General features: G+C 37.6%; 9 protein-coding genes across 9 annotated transcripts; 7 read left to right on the top strand and 2 right to left on the bottom strand.

Annotated features, from left to right (window-relative positions):
- Positions 1-982: 982 nt before the first annotated feature.
- On the top strand, positions 983-3676 carry GPH1 (glycogen phosphorylase; the record flags this gene model as incomplete). Its single annotated transcript, XM_043192665.1, has 1 exon — positions 983-3676. The coding sequence occupies one exon, from the start codon at positions 983-985 to the stop codon at positions 3674-3676; it is 2694 nt and encodes an 897-aa protein (XP_043048033.1).
- Positions 3677-4078: 402 nt separating this feature from the next.
- KEX1 (serine-type carboxypeptidase) lies at positions 4079-6187 on the top strand (the record flags this gene model as incomplete). Its single annotated transcript, XM_043192664.1, has 1 exon — positions 4079-6187. The coding sequence occupies one exon, from the start codon at positions 4079-4081 to the stop codon at positions 6185-6187; it is 2109 nt and encodes a 702-aa protein (XP_043048032.1).
- A 289-nt stretch (positions 6188-6476) lies between these two features.
- YML6 (mitochondrial 54S ribosomal protein uL4m) lies at positions 6477-7223 on the top strand (the record flags this gene model as incomplete). The annotated part of the gene is made up of 1 exon (XM_043192663.1): positions 6477-7223. One exon carries the CDS (start codon positions 6477-6479, stop codon positions 7221-7223), a length of 747 nt encoding a protein of 248 aa, XP_043048031.1.
- Positions 7224-7681: 458 nt separating this feature from the next.
- RPS18 (40S ribosomal protein uS13) lies at positions 7682-8460 on the top strand (the record flags this gene model as incomplete). Its single annotated transcript, XM_043192662.1, has 2 exons — positions 7682-7728; positions 8070-8460. 2 exons carry the CDS (start codon positions 7682-7684, stop codon positions 8458-8460), a joined length of 438 nt encoding a protein of 145 aa, XP_043048030.1.
- A 1417-nt stretch (positions 8461-9877) lies between these two features.
- Positions 9878-11287, bottom strand: YOX1 (Yox1p; the record flags this gene model as incomplete). The annotated part of the gene is made up of 1 exon (XM_043192661.1): positions 9878-11287. The coding sequence occupies one exon, from the start codon at positions 11285-11287 to the stop codon at positions 9878-9880; it is 1410 nt and encodes a 469-aa protein (XP_043048029.1).
- Positions 11288-13416: 2129 nt separating this feature from the next.
- On the top strand, positions 13417-15600 carry PHM5 (endopolyphosphatase; the record flags this gene model as incomplete). The annotated part of the gene is made up of 1 exon (XM_043192660.1): positions 13417-15600. One exon carries the CDS (start codon positions 13417-13419, stop codon positions 15598-15600), a length of 2184 nt encoding a protein of 727 aa, XP_043048028.1.
- Positions 15601-15995: 395 nt separating this feature from the next.
- RPP0 (60S ribosomal protein uL10) lies at positions 15996-16931 on the top strand (the record flags this gene model as incomplete). The annotated part of the gene is made up of 1 exon (XM_043192659.1): positions 15996-16931. One exon carries the CDS (start codon positions 15996-15998, stop codon positions 16929-16931), a length of 936 nt encoding a protein of 311 aa, XP_043048027.1.
- Positions 16932-17196: 265 nt separating this feature from the next.
- On the top strand, positions 17197-18471 carry KQ657_001877 (uncharacterized protein; the record flags this gene model as incomplete). The annotated part of the gene is made up of 1 exon (XM_043192658.1): positions 17197-18471. The coding sequence occupies one exon, from the start codon at positions 17197-17199 to the stop codon at positions 18469-18471; it is 1275 nt and encodes a 424-aa protein (XP_043048026.1).
- Positions 18472-18648: 177 nt separating this feature from the next.
- MRPS16 (mitochondrial 37S ribosomal protein bS16m) lies at positions 18649-19059 on the bottom strand (the record flags this gene model as incomplete). Its single annotated transcript, XM_043192657.1, has 1 exon — positions 18649-19059. One exon carries the CDS (start codon positions 19057-19059, stop codon positions 18649-18651), a length of 411 nt encoding a protein of 136 aa, XP_043048025.1.
- Positions 19060-19712: the final 653 nt, after the last annotated feature.

The raw sequence follows: 19712 nt of genomic DNA, 5'->3' as shown, positions 1-19712 counted from the left end.
TACCCCCCCCCCCCCCCCCCCCCCCCCCCCCCCAAAAAAAAAGCAAAAAAAAAATTAAACATCAACTGATGATGACATCCTCCTCCATCTTTCCGAAAAGTAAGCCTACGTGAGTTAGACCATTTTAACACAAAGTATTAAACTCCATTAATTCCGGTATCAAAGATGATATTTGCATGTGTTTCGAGTGCAATGTGTAAAGATAAAAAATGTAGTTTTTTTTCGATAGCCCCGTGACATCCATTGCTACAATTTATTGAGGTATAGTTCAAACAGAAATGTAAGCCTCTATCTACTTAGTCATTCATATAGATCTAACATCAATTGCATGCTGTATATAACTCTACTACAAGTATAATCTCCATAAAAGAATTTATTACACTATTACCTTCAGTCAGCAAGAACACCGACTGCAAAAAAATAAAAGTAACAGAATTGTGAATTCTCAGTCGATTTCTCAGTTAGGCCCCGTTAACTACTTCTAATACTTCTATTACCCCTTGGTGCATTTGGCAATGTCCAGTACTTTATTCTATTAACTAGCCTCTAATCTTTTTTGTTGCCCCACTAGCCTAGGCCAACAGGGCAAACCCCAATTTCACTACCTACTTATACCCATGCAATACAAGACCTTCCATCTCGTAGGAACTGAGTAACCCATACTTCTATCTAGGACATAACCACAACCACAACGGTGAACAAAACGTTAGCAAGAACGATTGGAATGAATTAATTATGTTAGTATATTTTATCTTATTTTAGTTTGTTTATTTTATTTCTTTCTCTATTTTGGACACACCCACACCACCCCCCTTGGCCGTCTTTCTCCTTATCCTCACTACCCCTAAAAGCAAATCCGGTTTCGACAATTTTTGTGAGCTTATCAGAACTATAAATACTTCTCCGTCTCCCTACTCAAGTGATAATATTTTTTGACTTATTAATTGATACTCTTAACGTTCTGTAGATAGTGTTAGAGAAAATGGGTGATTACTTGACTCCAACGGAGTTACCTTCTCCCAAATTAAAGAGAACCAATACGGGGTTCACTCCTAACCAAATTTTGGCTTATGATGCCCAAATCCCAGAAACAGCAAAGTCAGTATGGAACAAATATTCTCAATTGAAGCCTTTGAACCATTCTGTAAATAGTACAAACTATGAAGAGAAGAAGATGGAAAACTCTGCTGTCTACAACAAAGATAAGTTTGAAGAATCCTTTGTCAGACATGTTGAATCCGATTTGGCCCGTAATATGTTCAACTGTGACGATTTGGGAGCTTATCAAGCTGCTTCTAACGCCATTAGAGATTCTGTTTTGGTTGATTGGGCCAACACCCAACAACAACAAACTATCCATGATGGTAAGCGTGTCTACTATTTGTCATTAGAATTCTTGATGGGTAGAGCTATGGATAACGCCTTAATTAACTTGGATGCCAGAGATCAAGTTGCTGAAGCTATTGGAAACTTGGGTTTCAACTTGGAAGACGTTTTGGAACAAGAACCAGATGCTGCTTTAGGTAACGGTGGTTTAGGTAGATTGGCTGCTTGTTTTGTTGACTCTATGAGCTCCAGAAACTACTCAGCTTGGGGTTATGGTTTAAACTACCAATACGGTATCTTTAAGCAAGAAATTATCGATGGCTACCAAGTTGAAACTCCAGATTACTGGTTGAAATATTCTAACCCTTGGGAAGTGATGAGAAGTGAAATTCAAATTCCAGTTGACTTTTATGGTTATGTCTACGAACACTATGACACCAATACTGGTAAGCCTAAAAAGATTTGGCAAGGTGGTGAAAGAGTTATTGCCGTTCCTGCTGATTTCCCCATCCCCGGTTTCAACACTACAAACACCAATAACTTGAGATTGTGGAACGCTAAGCCAACAATGGAATTTGACTTCTCCAAGTTCAACAACGGTGACTACCAACAATCTGTTGCAGCCCAACAACGTGCTGAAGCATTGACATCTGTCTTATATCCTAATGATAACTTTGAAAAGGGTAAGGAATTAAGATTGAGACAACAATACTTTTGGGTTGCTGCTTCTTTACATGACATCATTAGACGGTACAAGAAGAACCACAAGGATTGGGACAACTTATCTAATCAAGTTGCTATTCAATTGAACGATACTCATCCTACTTTGGCTATTGTTGAATTACAGCGTATCTTGGTTGATTTAGAAGGTTTAGAATGGAATGCTGCCTGGAAGATTGTTCAAAGAGTCTTTGCATACACTAACCACACTGTCATGACTGAAGCATTAGAAAAATGGCCTGTTGATTTGGTTGGTAGATTAATTCCAAGACATTTGGAAATTATCTATGAAATCAATTATTTCTTCCTTAAGGATGTTGAAGCCAAGTTCCCTGGTGACCGGGATTTGTTGTCCAGGGTTTCTATCATTGAAGAAGGTCAAGTTAAGTCTGTTAGAATGGCATACTTGGCTATTGTTGGATCTCACAAGGTTAACGGTGTTGCTGAATTACACTCTGAGTTGATTAAAACGACTATTTTCAAGGATTTTGTTAAGATCTTTGGACCAGAGAGATTTACCAACGTTACAAACGGTATCACCCCAAGAAGATGGTTGAGACAAGCTAACCCTAAGTTGGCTAAGCTAATTTCTGAAAAGTTGAATGATCCAAAGTATGAATACTTGACTCATTTAGGTAACTTGAAGAAATTGGAAAACTTTGTTAACGATGAAGCTTTCTTGAAGGAATGGGATGATATTAAGTTTGATAACAAGAGAAAGTTGGCTGCTTTGATTAAGGAGACTACTGGTGTTGAAGTTGACCCCAATGTATTATTTGATATCCAAGTTAAGAGAATCCATGAGTACAAGAGACAACAATTAAACATTTTTGCTGTTATCTACAGATACTTGCATATTAAGAAATTGTTGGCCGAAGGCTTATCTGTGCAAGAAATTGCAGAAAAGCATTATATTCCAAAGGCTTCTATCTTTGGTGGTAAGGCAGCACCTGGTTACTACATGGCCAAGATTATTATCCACTTGATCAACACGGTTGGAGAAGTCGTCAACAATGACCCAGAAATTGGTAACTTGTTGAAGGTTGTATTTATTCCTGATTATAATGTTTCAAAGGCTGAAATCATTATTCCAGGTTCTGATTTATCTAATCACATTTCTACAGCTGGTACTGAAGCTTCAGGTACTTCTAACATGAAGTTTGCTTTGAACGGTGGTTTAATTATTGGTACTGTAGATGGTGCTAATGTTGAAATCACCAGAGAAATCGGAGAAGAGAATATTTTCCTTTTTGGTAACTTGGCTGAAAGTGTTGATGAATTAAGACACAAGCATTACTATGAAGGAGTTAAAATTCCTGAATCCATGCAAGAAGTTTTCAATGCCATTGATACTGGTATGTTTGGTCTGCCAGAAGAATTCAAGTCATTATTGGATTCCATCAGATATCATAGTGATTACTACTTGGCTACTGATGACTTTGACTTGTTCTTGGATGCTCACAAGAAGTTGGAGAAGATGTTTGGTTTGGGTAGCGGTGATCCAACTCATTTGCGTGAATGGGTTCCAAAGTCTGTGTTATCAGTTGCTAACATGGGATTCTTTTCTTCTGATAGATGTATTGATGAATATGCTGAGAATATTTGGGATGTTGAACCTTTGAATGTTTGAGCCCAAAAGTTCAGTGTTTTTTATTTCTACTATTTAACTTTTTAATTAATATAAATCCGTATAACTCCACTTTGTACTCTTATTAACTCCGTATACTCTTAATGGTAGTGCTTCAATTGAAATCCCTTTTTGACATTCCTAAAGGGGAAAGACCTAGACGCAGTACGACCACAAAGTGGAAAGCATGGATGCTGTGAAGCCTTCAACATCCAATCCAAAAAGGTCAACTTTGTAGACCTTAAAAGGGAACATACTAAATCAACATTAAATTAGACTGTTGCCGGTGCATTGTCTGATACCCATTAATTAACTTTTTCTATTGGGCTTCAAGTTTCGGCGCAATCAAATTCTTGTTCGGCGTCAACTTGAGTCTATTACTATTTATTACTCTGTCTAGCCAAAATGGCAATGGCAATTAAGTTCGGATGGATTTTATTACTTTTGGGAATCTACTGCCGTATAGCTGATGGGGTGAGTGTATTGAAAGACCGAGCCTCGGTAGACGATAAGAAATACTCCCCCACTTCATACCTCGTTACGAACTTACCAGGTTTGCTTGAGAACATACCAGATGATCATAAGCCCTTAATGTTTGCTGGTCAGTTGGAACTACATCCAGAGAACCAAACCAACTACTTTTTTTGGTCTTTCAAACAAGATGAAAATGGGTACATTCCTAAATCCAATAGAACCATTTTCTGGTTGAATGGTGGTCCAGGCTGTTCATCTATGGATGGTGCACTTATGGAAGTAGGTCCCTTAAGAGTGAATAACCAAAATAAGGTGATATATAATCCAGGCTCATGGCATGAAGTAGCCGACATTGTTTTTGTGGATCAACCAGTCAATACGGGATTCAGTTATGGTTCTGTCTTCTCTCATGAATTGGATGAAATCACTTGGACCTTTTTAAAGTTCATGGAAGAATATTTTAAAATCTTTCCAGAAGAAAGAGATAATGAAATATACTTTGCTGGGGAGTCTTATGCTGGACAGTATATTCCTTATATTGGAAACCGTATTTTGGAACATAACAAGGGCAATTCGGACAATAGGTACAATTTGAAAGGGTTACTCATAGGGAATGGATGGATCTCTCCTAACGAGCAAAGTATGTCATACATTCCATTCTGTAAAAATGCAGGTCTTATTGATGAGCATTCTCCAGCTTGGGCTAATTTGTTGAGGAAGCAAGAGAAATGCCAAAATATTGTCAACAAGATTGATAGTGTATTTGATGAACATAAGGTTAATGAGTTTGAAACAAACAGTGACCTATGTGAATCCATTCTAACCGACATTTTAGCACAAGTAAGACCAGAGCAACAATGTATCAACATGTACGATTACAGATTAACTGATCTGTACCCTCAATGTGGTAGCAATTGGCCACCAGATGTTCATACTGTTACCCCTTTTCTTAATTTACCTGAAGTGCAATCCCATTTGAACTTAGTTTACAAGCCCAGATGGCGTGAATGCTCAGGAAGTGTTACGAATCGGTTCAGGGCAAGAAATTCCTTACCTTCAATCCATCTATTCAAAGATATATTAGCAGAAATTCCCATTATCTTGTTCCATGGTGACAAAGACATTATCTGCAATACCATGGGTGCTCAAAATATGATAAAGAAGTTAGAATGGAATGGTGCCAAAGGGTTTTCGGAGAGTACTCCTGAAATGGATTGGGATTTCAATGGAACAATTTCGGGGTTTGTTAAACTGGAACGGAATTTGACATACATCAACATGTATAATTCCTCACACATGGTTCCATTTGATCATCCTGAATTATCGAGATCCTTAATAGATTTGATGATAGGGAACTATAATGTGACTCAAGATAACGATAAAACTACTTTGAATACGTTCACATTGAAAAGACAATGGGAAGAGCTACAAAAGCAAAAGGCTCCTATTGAAGATGATAATACTACCTCAGATTCAGATTCAAATTCAAATTCAAACTTAAACGATCAAAAGCCTGATCCAACAGATAATGATGGTGACAGCACCCCATCTAATACTGGAGACAATTCTTCAGAGACAGAAAACACAGCCACGGGCAATAGAAGATTTACCCGAATTATTCAATTGTTGGTTATTGTTGTTGTGATTTGGAGCATATACGTGTTATATGCCTCTTATAAGTCCAGACCTCAATCGATCATTAAAACTAATGGGAAACAATCAAATAGAAAGAAAATTGTCCAGTGGGCAGATCAAATCGAGACTACAGATCCACTACACCCAACCCAAGAACCATCATTTATAAAGAGGACATTCAATAAAATTTTTGGCGTTACCAGAGGTCATTATACTTCCGTTGGACCACTGGAAGATATTGAATTGGGTGAGAACATTTTGCATAATGTGGCCGATGATTTCATAATCACCAGTGACGATGAATATGAAGAAGGAACCTCCAGTTCAAGTTCAAACTCAAACTCCCCTACTCACGAGGCATCCCCAGATAGACAACTACCAGAACACCCCAGAGACACCTTATAATTAACCATACTTATATCTACTAGATTAGCAATGTAAACCTACTATAATGAACCGTATATACCCTTTTGTTATATACAGGCCGCGAAATTGGAAATTGTAGTTGAAAATTTTACTGAAGTGAAGCACAACTGATATTGAAGAGAACAAGGATTGGAAACTGTTGTTAAACAATATTGGGGTAGCAAATCTTGCATTTGGTGAAGTCTAGCTTGATTTATATTTGATATTTGTGATACAGTAATTAAGCCACACATTTATATTTTATTTCACCGAACCACATTATATTATAATGCTCAAGAATTCAATCCGTAGGTTGGCAACTCAAACTGCCACAACAGGCAAGTTAAACATAGCACAACCATCATCATATACATTGGCAACACTCCGGACATTTCCATCCTTGGAGCCTCAAACATTTGTTCCACTTCCAGCTACGTTTTTTGATGTACCTTTAAGACGTGATTTACTTTGGAGTGCAGTAGTCTACGAAGCAGACAAGGCCAGAGTGGGTTCTGGTTATGTTCCTACCAAAGGAGACAAGCCGTTTTCCAACCGTAAGATCCAAAGACAAAAAGGTACTGGTAATGCCAGAGTTGGTGATCGTAACTCTCCTACTAGAGATAATGGTTTAAAGGCTCATGGTATCAAAGCTCCTCATGATTGGTCTACAGAATTACCCAGAAAGATATACAGTAAGGCATTCCAGACAGCACTTGCTGACCAATACAAGAATGGTAAGTTATTTGTAATTGGTGGTGAATCCGTTACCGAATCAGACTCTAGCATTGTGGATTTTGAATATTCTAATCCCGAAGCCACCAAACAATTTATAGAACATCACCAATTGAAGAGATTGCATTTATTGTTTATCACTGATGTACAAAGAGACAATTTGATAAAATCTACAGAATACGCTGGTACAAAGGCAGATGTATTGGTTAAGGAAGCAGTTGAGGTCAGAGATATCTTGAAGGCTAAGCGTATATTTATTGAATTACCGGCTTTGGAATGGTTGATTGGGAAGCACCAAACTTAGACACATTAATTAAATCAAATCACCAAGAGCATAAAGTTGATGGTAAATATTTCTAGTAGAAGCTAGCACTGGAATTGGTTTCTTGTACATATGTTGATAGATACCTTTGTAAATATCATGTTAATCAACAATTGGATTGTAATCTACAATAATAAACTACCATAAGAAAGAGTATATTGTGGCGGTCACTTGAAGAAATCCAGTGTGTCACGTGGTTAGGGTTTAGCCCTCAATAATATGCGTCTAAATCAGTAAGTTACCCGGGATATATAAAGGGGTGTCACGTGAGTTGACCATGCAGGTTGCGAAGGTGAAAATTTTTTGTTCTATGGTTAGTGCGAGCGTTGGGCTGGAGCAGGGTTGTGAGGAAAAAAAAAGTGAAAAAATACACTTTAAAGACTCTTTACTATTACTTTCTGTTTCTTGACTAGTCATATCACCTTAGAAGCTTATCCAAGATGTCTTTAGTTGTTCTGGAACAAGGTTCATTCCAACACATTTTGCGGTATGTCATCCATGCTATCAAGCCGTTGAATTAGACAATATATGTGGATTCCAAAAGGCCATTTTAAGTGCCTCAATTTACAATGATATTGCATTTTCCATATTCCTACTCCCATAATCGAGGATATGAACTCAATATTCGAATATCCCTTTCAGTAATAGTTTGAATTATTTTACTTGAATATATTTGCTTCCGTAAAGCTGGAAGCTTGAAATCGATGTTTTGTATTCATTTGCTTCTTCCAAAGCAAAACGGATAGCAAAGTCCAAGCATTATATTGTCTATATTCAAACTTGAAATCACACATTTTCACGCTCGTGAATACTAACATTTGACTTTAGTTTGTTGAACACCAACATTGATGGTAGAATCAAGATTATGTACGCCTTGACCAAGATTAGAGGTGTCGGTAGAAGATACGCTAACTTGGTCTGTAAGAAGGCTGATGTCGATTTAGCTAAGAGAGCTGGTGAATTGACTCAAGAAGAATTGGAAAGAGTTGTCACTATTATGCAAAACCCAACCAACTACAAGATCCCAGCTTGGTTCTTGAACAGACAAAAGGACCACGTTGACGGTAAGGACTACCACGTTTTAGCCAACAACTTGGAATCCAAGTTGAGAGATGACTTGGAAAGATTGAAGAAGATCAAGTCCCACAGAGGTTTCAGACACTTCTTGGGTTTGAAGGTCAGAGGTCAACACACCAAGACCACTTCTCGTGGTCGTTAAGTTGCCTGAAGAGTTTATATATGAGTTCTTTATTGGTTTCTGTCATTTTTCCCATGTAATTTAATATAAAATTATACGCCTTTCTAATAGTTCTATGTAAGTTGTGAAGTGTAATGCAAATCTTGATAAAATGTAGGTATTGGGTGTTGATGACCAAGCATTCGCATTCATTCTTTTTCCAGTAATTAATGTCGCACTAGTTGTATCATACCGTTGAGGACATACTACACAGCAATCTCTTAACCTCCTTCAAGAAATAAAAGGGAGAAATGCGTACAATAACATCTATATTATGCTTGAAGTAAGTTAGAAAGGCTAAGAAGTAGTATCGACTTATCTTTTAAAAGGTGCTTTGTATTGGGTATCTCTGTGCTTACTATAATATGAGGCTAAGCAATTACCTACAAGGGCAGTTATATGAATCCCAGCCTCTATATAATGTAGTTACTACTATTTTGCTTTCTTTAGAGAGGACGTTTTAATAGGATTCCATGCTAATGTTTTCCTTAGATTGGTTACGAATATAACGAAAAAGTCACCTATGGCTGCGAAAAGTAATTCTCCACCATAATAAAATTTAATTACAAGAGATTTCAAACGATGACGAACAAATACGGAGAGACGTACATGACATAACTGAAAGCCTTTCAAACTATTCAAAGCATTAAAATTTCCTATGTTAAGTTATAAAGATTTTAGTCAACTTCCGAATAGGCTATTGTGGTGCACCTTCAACAGTTTCAATTTGACTTCATTTTGAATTAACCAACAATTACTACAATAACTCCCCGCAGATATTCTCTAGCATCCTACAACTATGCTACGAACGAACAATAATTCTTATAAGACGTCTGTATCAACGTCAGCTCCACACTACTGTCGATGTTTACGTTTTTATTAGGATCTGTTTATGTAGGAGTTAAGCACTTGTAAGAGTTATGCACTCCAATTTGCAAAAGGGGTCCATGTTTCATTAATCCCTTTTGAACACAAATCTTCTGATTACAACGTACCTTAATATCATACGCAAACGTGGCTTCTTGGTGTACCCTGCTTCTTTTCCCGATGAAGGAAGGAATGCAAGCAATATTTACATACGTGTTCGCGTTTACAGCTGTTCCTTCATATGATGCACGATTCGAATCATCTCACCAGGGCAACAGATTTTGCATTACAACCAGTGCCATTGTTATCGATGGGACCGTGTACTTACGTGTTTACAAAGTATATTCCAGGCTAAACCTGAATGATACACACTCAGATACAACAATTAAATCAGATTTCCAATTTCATACGTTTCGAATAATACACCCAAAATAATAAATATACACAGCCATAAAATATGATCATTAACATATTAATGAATTGAAGGCATCCCCATAAGAGAAATAAAAGCAACTTAACGTAGATTTAGATTTTATTTCCAAGTTCCGGCTCTCAAGGAAAGCAAATTTTGAATACATTCTGATTCCTTCTTAGGCTTACCATTTGTAGAATTAGTGGTAATATCACCTAATGGCTTTCTCACTGGAGCTAACTTAATAGGACTTTTTTGCAAGGAAGTTTTTGATTCTGATGCGAAGCTTTCATCACCCAAGATTGACTTGACGTTTAATTTGGGTAAATTCTCTTTGTCATGGAATGTGTTATCGTAAGAACTATCAAATGAAGAGTTGACGGCACTTGGTACGTTAGGAGTGGCCTCACTTAATGCAATATTTGGTGAAGAATGATTGAATTGACGGTAGATGGGGACACCAAAACTCATATGCGGTATAGAGTGAGATCTAGATAATGAATTCTCAACTGGGTGAGAAGTTATACCAGAAGCTGAACATGGCATTGAGGTCGATGGAGAAATGGGACCAGATTGCAAAAGCATTGAGATTGGCGGAGTAGGAGGCAATTCAGTAACTTCTTTTTCATTACTACTGGCTTTACGCAAAGATTGACGTTTGTTTTGGAACCAGATTTGAACAGCCTTTTCACTCATTGTTACTCTTGAGGCAATCTCGAGTCTACGGGATTTGTTTGGTGTAGAACCCAATTCGAACTCAGAATTAAGAATGGACAATTCGTTAGGAGAAGTTCTTCTTCTTTTCCTACGAGCCAATGGTACGTTATCAATCGATGGTTCCTGTGATGGAAATGTAGCTGGGGAATGGGAAATGAATGCATATGATTTATCTGAGGTTCTCTTTCTTCCCTTCTTCGAGGATTCAGATGAATTGGATGATGTAGTGGTTTGTCTTGATGCAATTGTGGCGGATTGTACCTTGAGAGTAGGAGAGGCTGAGGGGGTAGAGGTTTGAGAGCTTGCTGCAGCCAGAAGTGTTGGTGACACACTTGAAAGGGGAGCAGCAGCAGCAGCAGCAGCAGTCACAGTAACACTAGTAGTCACAGCTTCAACACTGGATGGAGGAGGCACAACAGGAGCAGTAGCAGCAATAGCAGGAGCAGGTGCGGTAATAGCAGTAACAGCAATAGGATTAGCTGCAGAAGCAGCAATAGGAGTAGAAACAGTCATACCCAATGATGGTAAGGTAGGATATGCAGAATATGGAGATTTAGAAGGGGTAGCAAATGGCAAATAAGGATGTGTGGAAGCAGAGGCAGTCAAAGGGCCAGACATTGGATATGAATAATACTTTGAAGTCAGTGGAGTTGAATAAGTATCTAAGGAGGGTAACCCTGGGAGTTTAGGGCGATTGCTTGACTCCATACCAGGATTATTAAGGATAGATGACAATGGAGGTAAGCTTGTTTTAGTTGTGAAGGGAGTGACAGGCAATGCTGGCCTTTGAGGAGTTGCAGTTTCAGCCATCATGATAGATATATATAATATAACGCTTAATGAGTGTGAAATAGAAATAGTAACTAAAATAAATCAAAGGGTCAACTGTACCTTAAGAAATATTAGAGCAAAGGCTAACAGTATGTAAAAAAAATGACAGGATTGCTTAAAGTACATATATATATATATATATTCAAATTAACTTTTCATGTTCCAATGATGAAAAATACAACCTAGAGTAGCATATCAAGAAAAGGTGTTGCATTGTTTATATTGGCGTTTGACAAATTGCGTGCAGTGGGCTTTTAGGAAATGTAGGTGTCTTTTTGAGGCGTATTTTTACCCAAAGAGACCATCGACATACTTCTCCCAGGCAACAACAACCCACGGTCAAATGTCAAAAAGGCTAAAAATGCACGCAAAGGCAATCTACTAATTAGCTGCAGATAAATAGGATACATAAAGTGGATGCTTTTCCTGTGCGAAATGGGTCTTTTATCCCTGACCTGTAGGTGAAGGGGTGAACGAATTAAGTGCATTACCGTTTGTTTACTACAATTGGGCTTTCTGTTGTTGTTTATGGTGTCAATGTAAACAATCAGATCAGACCGTGATTTTGTGTTATTCACGCCCCATTGCACAGGTACACCCCTATTAAAATATTCTTCTCTGGTATGAAATAATTCGCGAGTTTGAAACCTTCAGGGCTATTGTTAGGAGATACTCTAATTAAGTGGATAGAGTTTTGGATGATGTTTCTACAAATACATCCTACTGTTGGTGCATATATACACTGTATTACGAGAGACAGTTTCACTCAAGTAGCCATTAAACCAACTCTTGTAATTGTATTAACCTGGATCTCTATTTGAAACTCCACTATGAATATGCTTTGACGTCTGAAACTATACCTCATCATTCATGCCCCTGTTTCAAATCCTTATGCTTTGAATCAAGCATTAACGAAATAATTCATGTGCTTGCAATCTATTTGGGCTACTTGTTTACCCTTAGCTGTGAACTTTATTTACAGGAGGTCCAAGGTTACCAGATTTGGAAAACGGGGACTAATTGCAGAAATGCAATGTCCCATCAACTTAATTCGATTCAAATCTGGTATTTTTTATTGAAATTTCATTTATTCAAAGATCCGTTTTGGGCTGTTGATGATTTGGCTTAGTTATAGAGCTGAAGTTGAGCCACTGTTATGAAACCACAGGTTTTCGCAATCAATTATGCACAATAGGATATCAAGAGCAATTTGACATAGTTCTTTCCTCATTGGTTAATTTTCACACACTAAAACAAGCCGATTCGCTTAGCTTTTGGCGATTTGTTCTTCTCTCATAATTAACAAATAAGTAAAGACTATGATTCAGTTTCTATTGCATCAAGCTAATAGCAGAGTACCATGTGCATTATAAGAACACCTAATTACGTAATACGACAAGTTGTTTGCGTGGTACCACTATGATAATAGAGAGCAGTAAGTTAGTGCGACATTGCTTATCAAAGCAACGACATATGATTTGGTCAAACAGTGGGATTCACACTAGTAGCACAGAATGGCGTATTTCTAATTGTAATTGCAACTAGTGACGGATAAAGATCTACAACAATGTGAGCCCCGCGGCAAGAATCGAAAAAGAAAAATTGTTGTGATCTTTACACCAGAAATCGAAGCACCAACTTCATAAACTACTTAGTTATAATGATATTTTATTCTTTTCCACATACAAGTCCTTTTGATTACGACAGATAGGCTAACGAATTAACCAATGTCATTTGTTCTAGTCAATTAAAGTTTGGGGTTTTCCCTGGAAGAAAAAAGACACTCAAAATTGAACACAACAATGTAGTTAACCACTTACATCGCTACCAATATTCTTGTACCTTTATATTAAGGAATCCTCGAAGTTATGTGCCACACAGGAATTGTAGCCTCGTGGTTAATTAGGAGTTTGCACTAACCTGCTGAAGGTCCATCTCACCCCACATTCGACGACATTGTAAAGGTACTGAGAGTCGTCACTAAGTTTCTAGTAAACAGATCCAATTGTTCTCACTGCCTCATTGCACCACATCTAAACCTTAGGAGACTAATAAAGAGCTTTGGAACAGTAAATTGGCTTGTCAAACCAACATTTCCACGCCAATCCTCGATGAGAACTTTCTCCATTGCCTTCTACTGTACCTTGTTAACGGTACTAGTGTTAGGGTTTGTGGCGTCTATTTCAGTTCCAGAAGAATGGCTGAAACAGTTTGTATCATGGAAGGAATCATTGGAGAATCTTATCAATGTTGAATGCTCCGAAGTCACAACTACAAAGGTGGTGTCACACGAGAATAGTTTCAATGAAAAGAATGCGGAGACAGCACAGATTGTATACCCTTCCGATAAACTTGCTGCCGAACTACGTAAACTTCATTTGACTCCCAAGCCTTATGTTCAAATGAAGAATTCCGGCCAAAAGTTTCATGGCAGATTTCTTCATATCACCGACATGCATCCTGACGAGTTGTATAAAGTGGGATCATCATTTGAGGAAGCATGCCATTCAGGAAAGGCAGGAGAAGCTTCTAAATACGGAGATGCTATCATGGGATGTGATTCGCCCATGAAACTTGTCGAAGATACTATTAAGTGGGTCAAAGAAAACTTGAGAGATAAGATTGATTTCGTTGTATGGACTGGGGACAATATTAGACATGATAATGATCGTATGAATCCTCGTACTGAAATGCATATCTTTGATATGAATTCAGTGATGGCAGATAAGTTGTTTTCAGCCTTTGAGAATACCGACCCCAATGATCCAAGAAGTTTGGAAGCTTTGCTAGTTCCCTCTCTTGGTAATAACGATGTTTATCCTCATAATTTATTTAGTCCTGGTCCTACTTTACAAACAAGAGAAATGTTCCGTATTTGGCAGCGTTTCATTCCTCCTGCTCAGTTACATACTTTCAATAGAGGAGCCTACTTTTTTCAAGAAGTCATTCCCGGACATTTAACGGTGCTATCTCTTAATACACTTTACCTTTTCCAATCGAATCCTTTAGTTGACAATTGTGATTCCCCCAAGCAACCCGGTTACCAGCTATTTGAATGGTTAGGTGTTGTCTTGAAGGAAATGAGACTTCGTAAGATGAAAGTATGGCTTTCAGGACATGTTCCACCAAATTTAAAGAATTATGATATCTCATGTTGGCGTAAGTACAGTGTTTGGGCATACGAATACCGCGATGTCATTATTGGAGGGTTATACGGCCATATGAACATGGACCATTTTATTCCCTTGGATGCAAAGGCTGCTTATGCTTCAATTTCGGAAGACTTTGATGTTACCTCTCAATTGAAATCCTTTGAGTACCCTTCGATCTTTTCAGAAGGACACTCTGATTCTGATTCTGATTCTGATTCTGATTCTGATGAAAACGAAGCAATTAGCCAATTTTTGCAGAAGTTCAGCACAGAGAACGATACTTTGAGGGATCTTTATCATGCCCTGGGAGGTGTTCCTTATAACAAAGTCAAATTCTTAGAAAGTGTTCGTGAAGATTACTATGCTAGACTTAAGGGACGTAAGAAGTCTGGAGAACGTTGTGAAAGATATTCTATTAGTCATGTTTCTGCATCTGTGATCCCCACCTTCAACCCTGGTTTAAGAGTATGGGAATATAATATCACCGATTTGGCAGCAAGTTTGGAGGCAAAGGTCCAATTTGCTCCTTGGGATGAATTTTTTCAAGGAGTTGACAACATGATGAAGGCTTGGGATGAATTAGAACTTGATGAATATAAGCAAACAGAAATGTTTGATACCATACGCACAAAAGGAAATAAAAGAAAGGCAAATAGTAAAAAGAAGAAGAAGAAGAAGAAGAAGAAGAAGAAGCTTGATAAGACATTCCCACCTCAAAAGCCCGCAAACTTACCTTTAGGTCCAGGATACGTTCCTCAATTGTTCACTCCCGAAAGATATGTACAATTTTTTGTTGATTTACCATCAGTCAACAATGGTACTAAGGAGTTTCACTATGAGTACGAATATTCTACTGACATTTACAACATGAAGGTTTTAACTACGGAGGAATGGATAAACTTGGGAAGAATTTTAGGTAAACCTATTAAGGCCAGCAAACCAAAGCAAAAGCGTGACATCAAATGCCATCAAATGAAGGAACAAATTACAGAAATTGATGCTACAAAGAAGAATAAAAAGCATAAAAAGAAGAAGATGTTTGATGACGACAATAACGGATTCTCTGACTTAGAGAAAGTTTGGCAGGAATTTTTACATCATGTATTTATTTCATCAGATTACGAACATAAAGAGTTTGGTTAGTTTGCAGACTACCGGCCTCGATGCTTTCCCAATTAAATATATACAAAAACAAACATACAGTTACGATGGATTTCCAATTGACTTTATATTGAAAGAATTAGTGCCTGTAGATCTCCACAGAAGGCTTCTTATACCAGGGAAGTAAAGAGTGGAGTAACAACCCCCTTTGTGGTTATCCAATTAGTTTGGGTGCAAACGGGGCTACCAAATAATACAAAAATATAGCTTCACGTGACAAATAGGTCAGTGCCCTAAAGAAAATTTTTGTTCGCACGACTGGCGATCGAGAAAGATGAAAAATTTTTGACATTTGTTAGTTGGAAATATATACGGGCTTTCTCTTTTCTCCATCAGGAACCATTAAAAAGTCCTATCGTCAAATACATTAAGTCGAAATGGGTGGTACTCGTGAAAAGAAGGTTGAATATTTCGCCAAGTTAAGAGAATTGTTGGAAGAATACAAGTCTATCTTCATCGTCGGTGTTGATAATGTTTCTTCCCAACAAATGCACGAAGTCAGAAAGGCCTTGAGAGGTGATGCTGTTGTGTTGATGGGTAAGAACACCATGGTTAGAAGAGCCTTGAGAGGTTTCATCTCTGACTTGCCTGAATTTGAAAAATTGTTGCCTTACATCAAGGGTAACGTTGGTTTCATTTTCACCAACAAGGATTTGAAGACCATTAGAGATGATATTGTCTCTAACGTTGTTGCTGCTCCAGCCAAGGCCGGTGCCATTGCTCCTATGGATGTCTATGTCCCAGCCGGTAACACTGGTATGGAACCTGGTAAGACTTCTTTCTTCCAAGCTTTAGGTGTCCCAACCAAGATTGCCAGAGGTACCATTGAAATTGTCTCTGATGTCAAGGTTTTGTCCAAGGACCAAAAGGTTGGTCCTTCAGAAGCTACCTTGTTGAACATGTTGAACATTTCTCCATTCACCTACGGTTTGACTGTTGTTCAAGTTTACGACAATGGTCAAGTGTTCCCATCTTCTATCTTGGATATCACTGACGATGAATTGATCTCTCACTTTGTCGCTGCCATCAACCAAATTGCTTCCATCTCTTTGGCTACTGGCTACCCAACCTTGCCATCTGTTGGTCACTCTGTTATCAACCACTACAAGAATGTCTTGGCTTTGTCTATTGCCACTGACTACACTTTTGAAGGTTCTGAAGCTATCAAGGACAGATTGGCTAACCCTGAAGCTTACGCTGCTGCTGCTCCAGCTGCTGCTGCTGCTTCTGAAGATGCTGCTCCAGCTGAAGAAGCTGCTGCTGAAGAAGCTGACGAATCCGATGATGACATGGGTTTCGGTTTGTTTGACTAAACTAGTTAGGTCTAACCTTCTGTATACTATAGTTTAACAAGTTAATTCTTTTGATATTATTGTACTTGTAATCCACGGTAATGTGTTTCCTCAGCTGAACGTTTCAACTTCCACTACCGCAATTGAAAGTGTACTTATAGGGAAAAAGAGTTTTGGCTGCGAAAAAAAAAACACCCCTACAAACATTACCTTACTCATTGTCCTACCAATGAATAAATATCTAACACAGCGATCCAACGTTGATTGGAAAACTTATAGTACTGGGATGGCGTCTGATGATCGATCATCAGTTGAATCAGCATCATCTTTATGTGAGGAGTATCCTTTCCCTTTAGATTCAAGTAAAGAACTTAGCCGCCGTTTTGCGGTACTTCAATATTCTCTTGATGAGTTCCCCCAAGTTGATTCTTATGCTAAAGTAGGTCAAATTGATTACATTAAGCAACTACTTCAGAGTTCATCTGATTTACTTAAAGTGTATCCAGATTTGGTCAATGACCTGAAAGGGTTTTTAACACTGAGAGTCCCCAAGATACTTTCCATCGTGATTGATTATTTGTTGCCTCACTTTGTAGGAGATAACGGAACCAACCTCCTATTAGTTTCTAAAACTTATCGTCTTTTGGAAACAATCTACTTTGTAGTGGATCTGTTTGCAATTGAGACAAACATTGCCTTGACCAATGAGGTTCTAGCGAAAACGTATGGGCTCTTAAAACAAGATACCTTTTGGAAATCCCTTTATCCCCAGCAAATCATTGAATTGATATTAATGAAATCCAAACCTAAACTGGGTATTCTTTGTCTTTTTGAAGGGCTGTTCTGGACTCAAAGACCAGATAATAATACTTATCTACATTTGTTCAAGTTGTTTTTTTCCAATTACGAATCTGAACCCAATGAAAGAAACCTGGAGGCCATAGATCAACATATTGTAAATATCTGTGAACTTCTAGATAGGAATATTAGTAACGACGAGAAACAACAACAACCATATATTGAAGGAGCTTTAGCATTACATGATTTTGAATTAAGAAGGTTACATCCCGCCACCGTGATACATCATTGCGACAATAGAAACTCAACAATAATCAATGCCAATAAGAATCAAAATGGTGCTACATCAAAAAGTAGAGCAGCTAGTTACAAAGAGCTTCGAAAAGAAAGAGATAGACTTAAGAAATTGGCACTGCCATTTTCTAATAGACAAACCAGCGGCGGAAATATTAGCAGCTTTGAATTTGAGTTAGGGAAAGAGAATGCTCCTAATGTATTTCTTCGTGTGTCTAAAAGTCAAAATGCATTCGCTGAGAATGAGAATGAGGTCAATGGTAATGATGACAACATTGATGAAATCAAGTCTCAAGTTCCTTTGGCAAACAAAGATAAACCCACTACTCAAGATATCACATTTACTAGTGTTAAGAATGCCATAGGTCTCCCTACAGCAATAACAGCACCATCAGGTGGCTCTAGACAAAGGTTCCGTGATGTGTTTCGAAGATTTTTTCGAGGATTCTCACTACATAAGCATCGATAACGAATAAGGTATAATAATGTATAAGGTATAATAATGTATAAGGTATGATAATGTATAAGGTATGATAATGTATAAGCATTGATAATAAATAATGATATGCGTTTTGATGCAAAATTGTATATATATTAACCCAATAATAAAAATATAACTTTTCTATGTACACGAATGGAAAGTAGACTATCTCTTTCTGATAAGCTCTTGCTCCTCTTCTAAAACGGTCTTAGGACCAGATACTAATGGTTTAGATACATGCTGTGAGAGACTTGAAGGTTGAGGCCAGAATTCAGGTAACAATCCAGCCTTCTTGAATAAGAATCCAACTCTTTCACTCACTTCTGCACCAACACCAAGCCAATATTGTGCTCTATCGAAGTCCAACTCAATATGCTTATAAGGCTTGACTCCTTTAGCCTTTTCTTCAGGGCTCAATGGAATTGGAACAGGATCATAGGTTCCCAATACTTCAATTGGCAACTTATCTCTTGCAGCCTTTCTATTGGCTACCACAATGTTATATAAGGGTTGGTTTTTTCTCCCAAAACGAGCTAGTCTTATTCTTATGGGTGCCTTAGTTATTGCCGACGACATTTGTTGATATTAAAGGTGATTTAGTAGTGATATGAAGATGGTAGTAGCAGCGTAGTTACAGTAGTTGTAATGATATTTCGAAAATTTTTTTCCACAGAAAGGTAGTGTGATTTCCAATAGTTTTATAGTCAGATAAAAGCTAATGCTCCTCTACAGCTTGAGTTGTTCTAATTAAAAACATATACGTGATACCACATTCTACTAGATTTACCTGAATATAATTAATCATTGTAAGCATAACGCCATTTGTAATATATTTGTTAGTCAGAAAAGAATTGTCAAGAGAACTTATATTTAAGAATACTGTAGAATACAATTTTGTTAGAAAGGAGCAAGAAACTAAAACAGATTTCATACTTATTGATTAAATTGGTTCATATGCAATAGCAAAAATGACATTAAAAATAAAGATTAAGAATAGTGATTTCAATAAGGATCATAGTCTTGAAAATGATTTTGAGGCACTGAAAGTATGTTCACACCGATTTCCATTGTATACCTTGTAGAGAAATTGAAGATTCAGCTAAGATCAAAAAGGGATATAATCATAAAGATATAGCCTAAAAAACGTCAAATGATAATACGAACATGTGATCTTCAATTTTGAAAAGTAAAGTATATTTCAGAGATTGTATTAATAAATACAACCATTA

This window comes from Scheffersomyces spartinae, assembly GCF_019049425.1.
Source record: "Scheffersomyces spartinae strain ARV_011 chromosome Unknown scaffold_18, whole genome shotgun sequence".
NCBI lineage: Eukaryota > Fungi > Ascomycota > Pichiomycetes > Serinales > Debaryomycetaceae > Lizanozyma > Lizanozyma spartinae.
Note: the sequence above shows the minus strand (reverse complement) of the source record. Positions and strands in the feature narration are given on the sequence as shown.